The 12,741-nt window shown below is 36.1% G+C and overlaps 1 protein-coding gene and 1 non-coding gene across 2 annotated transcripts in view; both read left to right on the plus strand.

Moving 5' to 3' along the window:
- Positions 1 to 12,496, plus strand: part of LOC102391290 (lymphocyte antigen 75) — a 123,645-nt gene extending 111,149 nt beyond the window's left edge. The window contains exons 36-39 of the mRNA XM_044934887.2: positions 5,691 to 5,807; positions 6,561 to 6,734; positions 8,567 to 8,593; positions 9,818 to 12,496. Coding sequence (XP_044790822.2) covers positions 5,691 to 5,807; positions 6,561 to 6,734; positions 8,567 to 8,593; positions 9,818 to 10,020 — 521 coding nt within the window. The 3' untranslated portion in view covers positions 10,021 to 12,496. The remainder of the gene's footprint in view (positions 1 to 5,690; positions 5,808 to 6,560; positions 6,735 to 8,566; positions 8,594 to 9,817) is intronic.
- Positions 6,386 to 6,459, plus strand: TRNAE-UUC. The gene has a single exon. It is a non-coding gene; the product is annotated as a tRNA-Glu (tRNA).
- Positions 12,497 to 12,741: the final 245 nt, after the last annotated feature.

The raw sequence follows: 12,741 nt of genomic DNA on the forward strand, positions 1-12,741 counted from the left end.
TTTATGGGTATAGAAAATAAGTGACTTGTTATTTTTTGGACTGCTAAGAGTTATATATAGAAATAGTCCCAGTGCTCTATGCTAGTTTACTTGATGTTACTTTTATTATACTTATTTGGGGTACTGTTATCATTTATATAGGAAAATAACTGTGAGAGCCTAAAATTTTTCTTATTTTGCAACATTTACTTTTTTACATTTACCTTTGATTTAGCTATTTTCTTTGTAATAGAACCAATAAGTATTTTCAGTCTTTCCTTTTTGTGATTTGTGTATAAGCTATGTTGCTGCTACTGCTACTGCTAAGTCGCTTCAGCCATGTCTGACTCTGTGCGACCGCATAGATGGCGGCCCACCAGGCACCTCCATCCCTGGGATTCTCCAGGCAAGAACACTGGAATGGGTTGCCATTTCCTTCTCCAATGCATGAAAGTGAAAAGTGAAAGTGAAGTCGCTCAGTCGTGTCCAACTCTTAGTGACCCCATGGACTGCAGCCCACCAGGCTCCTCCGTCCATGGGATTTTCCAGGCAAGAGTACTGGAGTGGGTCGCCATAAGCTATGTTAGTAGCCATTAAAAGAATGAAAGACCCAAATTACATCTCAGTGGCACCCCAGTCCAGTACTCTTGCCTGGAAAATCCCATGGACGGAGGAGCCTGGTAGGCTGCAGACCATGGGGTTGCGAAGAGTCGGACACGACAGAGCGACTTCACTTTCACTTTTCCCTTTCATGCATTGGAGAAGGAAATGGCAACCCACTCCAGTGTTTTTGCCTGGAGAATCCCAGGGACGGGGGAGCCTGGTGGGCCACCATCTATGGGGTCGCACAAAGTCGGACACGACTGAAGCAACTTAGCAGCAGGTAGCATTACTGGTTATGCATTAAAAAAACTTCTTTTTTTGCTTGAGTACATGCATTCTTCAGGGACTTACGCTGTCATTCGTTAAAGAAGATGAGTGTGTCTTTTTTGCCTGACATAGTAGTTTAAGTTTGTGCAGTATTTACTTAAATTGCACTGTTAAAAATCATTCACGTTCCATTGGCTGACACAAGGTCAGAGAAAAGAATGAAAATCTCATCTCTGAACACTTAGGCCTAAACTATAACCTAGTTAAATATTTCTCTTGAGAATTTTTTCTAAAATGGCACTTTGGTTACATTTCATAAATTAGTACAAGTAAATTTGGTACTAGTAGGGTAAAACAGATTAAAAGTGTACGTGACATTTAACAAACAGGAGGTGATAACAGAATTGATAAAAAAAAAAAAAAATCCTAGAATTTTTAACAATGGAGCTGTGACTGAGAAAGAAAACCTTGCTAAATTCTAGCTTTGGACCAAAGCATTGAGTATTTTAAAGGTCAGTCTTATTTTTTTCTTTTCAAGTTCTTTCTTAATTACACAAATGCACAGTCGCTATATAGAAAAACATATGCAAATATTTTAAAAATAAAAGAAAATTACCCTAAATTGTATCATCCTGACTGAACACACACAAGGAAATGTAATGACTGTAACATTTTGCTAAGTATCTTTCTATACTTCCAAACCCCTAGGCAGATATATTTTAGTAAATGATACATACATATATCTATGTGCTAACTCACTTCAGTCGTGTCCAACTCTTTGTGACCCTATGGACTGTAGCCTGCCAGGCTTCTCTGTCCATGGAATTCTCTAGGCTGCAGTGGGTTGCCATTTTCTACTCCAGGTCATTTTCCTGACCCAGGGATCAAACCTGCATCTCTTACGTCTCTTGCATTGGCAGGCAAATTCTTTACCACTAGCACCCCCTGGGAAGCCCATGTTGCGACCCCACGGACTGCAGCATGCCAGGCTTCCCTGTCTTTCACGATCTCCCGGAGCATGCTCAAACTCATGTCCATTGAGTTGGTGATGCCACCCAACCATCTCATTCTCTGTCGCCTCCTTCTCCTCCTGCCTTCAATCTTTGCCAGCATCAGGGTCTTTTCCAATGAGTCAACTTTTTGTATCAGGTGGCTAAAATATTGGAGCTTCAGCTTCAGCATCAGTCCTTCTAATGAATATTCAGGGTTGATTTCTTTTAGGATAGACTGATTTGATCTCCTTGCTGTCCACTCAGCTTTCTTTATGGTCCTGTTCTCACATCATACATGACTACTATAATATACATTCCATATGTGTTGTATGTATATATGTACATATGTGTATATATATGTCTATATACATATAGAGGGATTATATTAAGCAAACTGTTCCATAATCTGTATTTCCCTTAAAAACATCTTTCCATAGCAGTAAATATAGAATGTATATTTCCTAATAACTGCATGATACTTCTCTATATGGATATGCCTTTGTTGTTCAGTTGCTCAGTCATGTCTGACTCTTTGCGACCCCATGGACTGCAGCACGCCAGACTTCCCTGTCCTTCACCATCTCCTGGAGCTTGCTAAAACTCATGTCCATTGAGTCAGTGATGCCATCCAACCATCTCATCCTCTGGCGTTCCCTTCTCCTGCCTTCAGTCTTTCCCAGCATCAGGGTCTTTTCCAGTGAGTCAGCTCTTCACATCAGGTGGCCTAAGTGATTGGAGCTTCAGCTTCAGCATCAGTCCTAATGAACATTCAGGATTGACTTCAAGATTGACTAGTTTGATCTTGCTGTCCAGCAGTCTCTCAAGAGTCTTCTCCAACACCACAGTTCCAAAGCATCAATTCTTCAGATATGCCATAATTGATTTAATTCTCTAATATTCGTTATTAAATTATTTCCAATATTCTAATGTCATAAATGTGATGAATATTAATGACTGTGCCTATTTGAGCAAAACCAGTGATTGTCTTAGCTTAAATTGTTCAGGATTGCTGGGTCAAAGATGTGTACTTTTATTTAGGGCTTTCCATACATCTTGCAAAATTGTATCCAAAAAGGTTTTTAACTAATTTTTCTCCAACTATCCACTTATGAGTTTCTATTTTTCTCCATTCTAAGTCAGCACTGTTTAATCTACACTTCTGAAACTGCTTAATTTTCACTCCTTTACTAGTGAAATTGCATATTAACACATTTATTGTGGTATATTTCCCTTTGTGAGGATGATTTTTTTTAAATTGAAGTAGTCAATGTACAATATTAAGCAAGTTTTTATTCCATTTTAGTTACTATAAAATATTAGCTATATCCAGTGTTGTACAATATGTCCTTGTAGCTTATTTTATACATAATAGTACCTCTTAATCCCTACCCCTATATTGCCCGTGACTCTTTCCCTCTCCCTACTGTCAACCACTAGCTTTGTTCTCTATATTTGTGTCTATTGCCTTTTAAACAGTCTGAGACAATGTTTTTCCCCTTTTTTATTCATAATAGAGCTAGTCTGCCTAGTTTGTGATTTTCTTCTTTAACATAATATGGTATGTTTGGGGAGAGATTTTAAGTCCTATAATTTTCTTTTTCTTATAGTTACATTTATTAAGCTTCTTTTAAAAGATGTAAAAGTAATCATCTGATACAAATTTTTCTTACCACATCATGAGCTAAAAGCACTTTCTTATCTCCAGTTATCCTACCAAAAAATTATGGATTTTTAGAGTCGTCATAAATAGCCTAGTAAGTTTCCTATAATTCTCGGTGGCAGCATCAGTGTCACCTGGGAACTGGGTTGGAATGTAAATTCTCAGTCTCCATTGTTACTCCAACTAGATCAGAAACTCTGGTGTAGGACCTAACACTTAAACAAGCCCTCTGTAGGTGATTCTGAAAATGAGTGTTAGTTGCTCAGTCATGTTCGACTCTTTGCCATTCCATGGACTGCAGCCCGCCCTGCTCCTCTGTGCATGGCATTCTCCAAGTAAGAATACTGGAGTGGGTTGCCATTCCCTTCTCCAGGGGATCTTCCTGACCCAAGGATCAAACCCACGTCTCTTGCCTTGCACACAGATTCTTTACCAGGGAAGCCGCGTAGGTGATTCTAGTGCACACTATAGTTGTGCTTCTCTGATAAGTTTAGTTGGTAAAGAACCTGCCTGCAATGTAGGAGACCCTGGTTTGATCCCTGGGTTGGGAAGATCCCTTCGAGAAGGGAAAGGCTACCCACTCCAGTATTCTGACCTGAGTCCATGGGGTCCCAAAGAGTTGGATGCCACTGAGTTACTTTCACTTTCACAGTTGGAGAGCCACTGATCCAAGACAACATTCTGAAGTTTTCAGGAGTCTTTTTTCAAGTCAGGATAATTTGGGAAGAATTTAATAGTAGAAAAGACTTCCTTATCTCTCTATGTAGTATTTGAATTAGTTGTAGTACCCAAAACTTCCATGATAACTTAAAAAATGTATAGGATCAATGACTTCTCCTTGGAAAATCAAGAAAATTTAAACTTGTAAAATTACTGAGACTGGAAAGTCATGTTTCTTAGGAACATTTTGATGCTAATTGCTTACTTAGCTGAGTATAGCTGAAAGGATGTATATTCCCCAGGAGTTAGATGTACCTTCCCCACCAGATTTCTGGCTGCTATAAGCTTTGATGTCATTATTTTCACTTACAAGAAGTCATACAATATCATGAGAGAAACTAACTCCATTAGTGTTTTCTCCTAAGTAGTATCCAATTAAAACAGTGGAAAGAGTTTTTTAATTTGCAAGAGCATCTTTCTTGGGTTAAGAAATAAGGTTAAATATATCTGGGAAAAAGTGAAATGCTCATATTTTATAGTGTATGTAGAATGTAGATTAAAAGGATAAAAAAATATTTGTGAGACATGATATATATATATGTGTGTGTGTGTGTATGTGTGTGTGTGTGTGTATATATATATATGACTGCTGCTCTTGAACCAGGTGAGTGTCTCCCAGGAAAAATTAGCTATCCACTGAGAACAAGAAATAAGGACCTCCTTTATCACTTTCCCTAAGCAGGAGTTTTCTAAGGATGACCACAGAGGAAAATACAGGAAGGGGTAGGCTTCAGGCAGCAGGCAGAGTGGTCAGTTAAGTGAGGCAGGTCAGTAACTGCTTGTTACTTGAACTTCGTTAGATCTTGGGACTGTTCTGGCAAGTTGCCCTGGGACTTTTCAGCTCTCCTCATCGTCAGAGCTGCTGCTCCCTGTAAATGTGAATTGAGGGCAGGAGGGGCCATGAAAACTAGAGAAAGGGATAGTAAAGAGTTGAGAGTTGCAGGAAGTATGTTTTCCTGCTTAAGCCTTCCTATGATTTTCCGTTTCCATGTTGTTTATGAGATTACTAACCTTAGGTGAATGAAATAAAAGGTATGATTCAGTTTATCATATTATCATTTTACTTTTCTCATGAGTCTATATTTTCAGGAATGCATGACATTTCCAAGCTAATTTTTTTTTTTTAAAAAAAGGGTGTAGAAGTATATGCGGGACATGTTAGATGGTTCAGTGGTAAAGAATCCACCTGCAATGCAGGAGACAGGAGATGTGGGTTCAATCCCTGGTTTGAGACTATCCCCTGGAGAAGGAAATGGCAACTCACTCCAGTATTCTTGCCTTAAAAATTTCACGGACAGAGAAGTCTGGTAGGCTAGTCCATGGGGCTGCAAAAGGTTGGACATGACTTAGCAACCAAACGACAATAACAAAAGTATATGTAGTATAGTAATGTATAATCTGTATATGCTTCATGTGATTTTCATTGATTTGGAGAACATGCTGACTTCCTCTCCCTAAAATAATTTCAGGAGCAGACATGATAAGCATACATAATGAGGAAGAAAATGCTTTTATACTGGATACTTTGAAAAAGCAATGGAAAGACCCAGCTGATATCTTATTAGGCATGTTTTTTGACACAGATGGTAAGTGATATTTACACTTATGTTCTTTCTTAATGTTAGTAGTAACTTTTAGATGCTTCATTTCTCTAGTTCAAGTTGGTCTTTCCTGCAGCTTCCAGGTACCGTATTTTCAGTATGCGCTCATGTACCACAGCTTTTCACTGAACAGCTCAATGTGTGTCCCATATGAGAGCTAAAGTTGTTTCTTTCATCTGGATTAAAATATGATACTAGACTCAGTATTTCTGTAATATGGTAGAGTAATATTGGTAGTAGTATCAACAATGGGATAGAAAACTATCAAGGTAGTATTATAGAAAGGTAGAAATGTATCTATTGTCACTATTGAAAATAAAAAGTACATCTATAACTTTTCAAAATCAAATGCAATTACTAAGGTTACCATTAATATTTTACCTATTATTTCTCCATGAAAATTATATATGTTTAATAAAAAATGGGATCTTCTTCAGAACCTTCTTGAACTAGTATCTCTTGTCTGTGTATAGGATATGTTCTTCCAGTTTAAGTCCTACAATCAGAAGTTTAGATCAAACATACCTTAGTAACTTCCCACCTTTAAATCTAGACCCAAGAAATCCCTGGTGGTCCAGTGGTTAGGACTCCACACTTTCAATGCTGAGGGCCTGGGTTCAATCCCCTGGTCAGGGAATGGAGATCCCACAAGCCATAATCAAAAAATAAAAATAGAGCTACTCTTTTCTTTAACACATTTTATACTGTCATAATGTTAAAATATTCCTTAACTGACAGATGCCAGTTTCAAGTGGTTTGATAACTCAAATATGACATTTAATAAGTGGTCAGACCAAGATGATGGCGAGGAGCTAGTTGACACCTGTGCCTTTTTGCACACCAAGACAGGTGATTGGAAAAAAGGAAACTGTGAAGTTTCTTCTGTGGAAGGAACCCTTTGTAAAGCAGCTAGTAAGTATAACTGAAGGTCTTTTTCCATTCTAAGGGTGGGGAAAGCAGGGCTGGTTTTTAAGTAACTTTGAATTGTGTGCCTCAATAAATACAGCAAGTAAGATTTCAGAAGATGATTAGGTTGGTTTGTGCCCAAAACTCTAGGAAGGCAAATATGTAATCCTATTACATTAGAGGTAGGACCAGATCACGTGAATCAGGCATACTTTTAGTCTCTCTGCTTATTCTTAGAGCTAGTAAGAAGTCAAAATTTTCTTACGCTGTTCAAAGGAATTATCATAGCTTCTTTGATGTAATTTGATTAAACAGTGGAAGTGGTGAAGAATAAGAGTTAATTCCAAAATTCTAGTTAGTTTACAAAGAATTTGATTCAGTACAAGGACATCCTTGATTAGGCAAAGAAAAATTATATCATAGTTTGTAATTCTGGACCAAGATATAAGTTTTCTTCTTATGCATCACAATGCTTTCTAATGAACAGAACTGTCCTGTCCCACAATATTTTCATATTATTGTTAAACATTAGATGATTTGTTCTTTTACATTTCTAAATAGAAATAACTGTTTTCTCACTAAAGTCATTTAAATTTCAAAATACGATTTTAGGATGCTTGAAGCAAGACAGAAACAGCCATTTCCCCACGTTGCATCCTTAATATTCCCCCCTTCTACTCGAACTGCAAACCAAAACTATACATCTGACTCTGATTATTTCTTTTCTTTGAATCTGGAATCACATACAATTTTAACTTGCTTCAGCAGGGTTTTTGACTAAATCACTCACACTTTTATGGTCATAGCATTCAACTTCCAGTTGGGATTTTTTAAATGTTGGTTCTTTTCATATACTGTGCTTCAGGTCAGTTCAGTTCAGTCACTCAGTTGTGTCCAACTCTTTGCGACCCCATGGACTACAGCACGCCAGGCCTTCCTGTCCATCACCAACTCCCGGAGTCCACCCAAACCCATGTCCATTGAGTTGGTGATGCCATCCAACCATCTCATCCTCTGTTGTCCCCTTCTCCTCCCGCCCTCAATCTTTCCCAGCATCAGGGTCTTTTGTTGGCAAAGTAATGTCTCTGCTTTTTAATATGCTGTCTAGGTTGATTATAACTTTCCTTCTAAGGAGTAAGCATCTTTTAATTTCATGGCTGCAATCACCATCTGCAGTGATTTTGGAGCCCCCAAAAATAAAGTCAGCCACTGATTCCCCATCTGTTTGTCATGAAGTGGTGGGACCAGATGCCATGATCTTAGTTTTCTGAATGTTGAGCTTTAAGCCAAATTTTTCACTCCTCTTTCACTTTCATCAAGAGGCTCTTTAGTTCTTCACTTTCAGCCACATGGGTGGTGTCATCTGCATATCTGAGGTTATTGATACTTCTCCCGGCAATCTTGATTCCAGCTTGTGCTTCATCCAGCCCAGCATTTCCTTATATAAGCCAAAGCTTTAAATAAACTAGAACTTCAAAACATCATAAATAGTGAGCAAACCTGTATGAGGTAAGGTCACAGCTGTACTCTTTACTTTTATTATGTTTCCACACTTTCCAACCCAAGTCATCTTGTTTCCCTCACTTCATCACATTGTCTTTTTCTTGAGTTTCCTTATTCTTTTTCCACTTTTTGAGCTAATGCATTTTTAGTCCTCTGCATTAAAAATAAAAAACAACTAAGTTCAAAACAGATAATACAGACACATGACTAAACAATATAAAGAATATTAATTCTAAGCTAGTAAAAGGTTTGTTTTACATTACTTTGAAAGTACTTAAAATCAATCTTAGAATAAGGCATATTTAAATTAATGATGATTTCCTTTTGTATTCCAGTCCCATATGAAAAGAAATATTTATCAGGTAAGTATGGTCTTTTGTTAAATTTTCCTCACGTGTAAGAATACATTAAGATTCTAGCATATTAAAGTACTGTAGTATTAAAGACCTTTTTAAATATTAACTATATAACAATGTAAAGTAGAACTTTTATAAGAAGGTAGAAAGGTCTCTTAGCTTAATAAGACTTTTTAAATATATCTGCAAGTTATGTATGAATATTTTTTAAAACAACAAATAACATCTCATCGATGCTTCCCATTACATTATCATATGATCCAGCAATCCATTATGTCCGCAAAAGATGTGAAAGCATGGACTTGAACAGTATTTAAAAAACCATGTTTATAGCAGCATTATTCTCAGTAGCCAAGAAGGTGGAACCAGATCAAGTGTTCATTGACAGATTTGGGTAAGCAAAACATGGTATGGAATACTATTCAGCCTTAAAAAGGCAACTCTACAACATGTACGAACCTGGAGAACACTAAGCTAAGTGAAATAAGGCCAGTCACAAAAGGACTCTGTATAACTCTAATTATATTAAATACCCAGAAGTCAACTTCAGAGACAGAAGGCAGAATGGCAGTTGCCAGGGGCCAGGGGGAGTGGGGATGGGGAGTTCATGTTTAGGTTTGTAAGTTGAGTTCTGTGGATGCACGGTGGTGACACAGCACAGCAGTGTGGATGCACTTCATGCTGCCGAACTGCTCACTTAAGAATGGTTAAGACGGTAAATTGTGTTTTGCATATTTTACCACAACTTTTTTAAAGTTTTAAAGAGGAGTGTAAGCATGTTATTTAGAAACATGAAGGCAAGTAACAGGAGTAGTTGCTTTGAGGAATGGTAATTAAGGGTAATAGTAATGGGGAGGAGTTGTATGGTATTTTCATTACATACCTTGTAGAAATACTAATTTTAAACTATGTACATATATAGTTTGGAGAACATAAAAAGATATACACAATTTGAAACACACAGTGAAACTTAGTGTGGATAATTTCTATTTCAGAGTCTTAAAAGTAGAGTGGAGACCTGCAAAGTCTACTTCAAATTTTGAAGTATGGCAGTTATTCAAGCTAATAAATATAAATCTTGATAGTAATAAACATTGTTTTCCTAACCAATGTGAGTAATTCTCAAAAATAGGTAAATATTTAAGTGATGAATCTATATTTATGCTCCCCAAAAAGCAATACTAGCAACTTGTATATCCTGATTTCCCATATTTTGTCTTTCTTTTTCAGATAACCGCATTTTAATATCAGCTTTGGTGATTGCTAGCACAGTAATTCTGACAGTTTTGGGAGCAGTTGTTTGGTTCTTGTACAAAAGAAGTTTGGATTCTGGTTTCACCACAGTTTTTTCAACTGCACACCAATCACCTTATAATGATGACTGTGTTTTAGTAGCTGCAGAGGAAAACGAGTATGATATTCAATTTAACTAAGATTTTGGAAATGTCAGATTAAGACAAATACCTTTCAGTGATTCCTCTCTAAGATTTCAATATAAAACCTGATAATGAAAATTAGTTTTTATGATATATTACCTTATTCCAGTAACATTCATTACTCTTATGTAATCACTGATCATGACAAAATTTATCTTTAGGATCATTATAAAAACAAAAGGAGTAACAACCTTGGATATAATTTAATGGTTTTAACCACCTCCCAAGTGCATCTTTCACTTGAATTAAGGAAAGCAGGTAAAAATAAAAATCCAGTCTACTTGTCTTACCGCCTCTATCTTCCTCCTACTGAGTTGAACCACCTTAGTTGAAAAAAAATTCTACTTACCACTAGTTTTAGCAATCACTAGATCTTTAGCAATTTCTATTGTCTTGCTTCTTTACCAGTAAGATATAGAGAATACACCTAACCTTAAAAGATTCTCATTTAGATTCACTTGTGCTGGTTACTCTGATAATTCCTCTAATACATGTATCTCCCTTTAGGATTTAAATGTATTAGATGCAGAAAATTTTACAGGTTTTAACACCCCATATGCCATAAAATCATATAATTTTAACACTTTTTAAAATACTGTTTTGGACCACAGCATTAACACTATTTAGCACTGATCATAAATTGTCAGGATCTCAGTAAGATTTTGTGAAGCAAAAAAAATTACAGCCATACCATACCAGGAAGGTGTGGAGGAGGCTGACATATGGGTAATGTATAGAGCCCTTTAAGGATTTTTCTACTGCTGCCATATCCTGCCATATCTGTTCCTATGTATCTCATGCTCCCCAAGCCTCAGTGAAGTTATTTCAATGACATGAAAACTGTGTAAGCAATAACTACAGAGAAGAACTGCATACTACTGTAGTGATGATGTTCAAGTTTCTGGTACGTTTATTGTCCATTTTAAGACAGAATCATTTGGTGGTAAAAAATAAAAATGCAGTAAAGCTGAAGCAAGAATGCTTTCTTTAGCAACTTTTATAACAACATTATTAGAGAAGATAAGGTATGTACTTAACAGAATTGTATTTACTATATGAAGAAACTTGAAAGTGCAAGGAAAGTAAATCTCTCCCTAATGCATATCCCATCAGTCATTTTATGGGAATACTTTTCATATGTAGAGATACTCTCTCAAGCTTAACCAGTGGCAACAAAGTCATAGCTTGTGACACCGAATCCACTGGCCACCATGAAGCAGAATAATTCCTCATCACAATTAATGGAGGTTTTTTTTTTTTTAACAAGACGTGAATAACTACCAAGTGATGATAATGCATGTGACTGTCGTACTAAAGAACTAGGTGTTACTACACAATTATGTTTTGTAAGATTGAGATTTTGTGTTATTGATTGAAATGTCTATTAAGAGTATTAACAGGGCTATTAATCGTGAACATTAGACTGGAATTCCTTCCTTCTTTTCTAACTAAAACTCTACCAATCCTTTAAGAATTAAGACCAACTTTCTGTTCTTAAAACTTTCTATCACAAATCTTTACAATATATATTTTAGTAGCCACTGGCTACATGTGGCAATTTAAAGTTCACTTCCTCAATTAACACTAGCCATATTTCAAATGCTCAGATCACATGCAGTTAGTAGCTACCATACTTGGCAATATTTCCATTATGACAGAAGGTTTCACTGGAAAATGATGTTCCAGTCTCCCATTCCATTTCTAAATAACTAATAATTTCTTCAGTTCATTTCAGTAACTTCTACCCAATGACAGCGCTACCAAAATGGTTGTTCTAAGTGACTTGATTTTTCATGTTTGAATTCAAACAAGTCCTTAAAAGGCCCTGGTAATGCAGTGCTAAATCTTAATTCTCTTTATATATTTGAACATCTGTAACAGGCCTTTGTGTCTATTCATTGTTCAACAGATAACTGGGTAATTCAAGTCTGTATTTATTTTTAATATTAGTAATAACATAAGCATGCCTGTTTACACTCAGAATGTATAAACTGCTTTTCTTCAAACGTCTTGATTCTACCTAATAATGACAATGTAATTCTTAGCTTTGGTAGCTGTTGTCACCATCATTTCTTTTAGTTACCATTTACTTTTAACATTTTATTAGAAATTTGTATTCTTAAATTCTTAGGAATTTGAGTATTGTATGGTCTCTATTTTGTTCAGAATCTAAAAAATGATAACTAATAAAAGATTTTTCTTATTTCCTCTAATTCACATTTACAGGTAATTAGAAGCTTATATAATATTGAAGTACTAAGTAGTACTAACAAACTATAAGAATACTATAAAGCTCAAGTCACTGGGGTCACACCGAGTCAGACACAACTGTAGCAACTTAGCAGCAAGTCACTGTGTATCTGTCATTTAGCAGTTAATTTAGCAAAACTATAAATAAACTGTATGCATATCAATGGGATGTATTCTACCATTTACTTAAAATTTTTAAATAAAAAATTTTGTAGGTTAAGAAGACATTACATTTTTATACTGAGTTCTATTAAAAGCATAAATGTTTTGAATTCAAAGCAAAGACCTGTAGTAAAGATACTGATACTGGCATCCTTAAATTTCACATATCTGCTTTAAGGAAGGTAATACAAAGATAACAGGCAGAAGTTGAGCAAATGTTTAGAAACAGTTATTTTCGTATAAAATGGAATTTGAAACTGTAAGATTTTTGGCTATAACATCTGAAGCCGCCTTTGAGTACCAGTT

The sequence above is a fragment of the Bubalus bubalis genome, chromosome 2, assembly GCF_019923935.1.
Source record: "Bubalus bubalis isolate 160015118507 breed Murrah chromosome 2, NDDB_SH_1, whole genome shotgun sequence".
In the NCBI taxonomy this organism is placed as follows: Eukaryota; Metazoa; Chordata; class Mammalia; order Artiodactyla; family Bovidae; genus Bubalus; species Bubalus bubalis.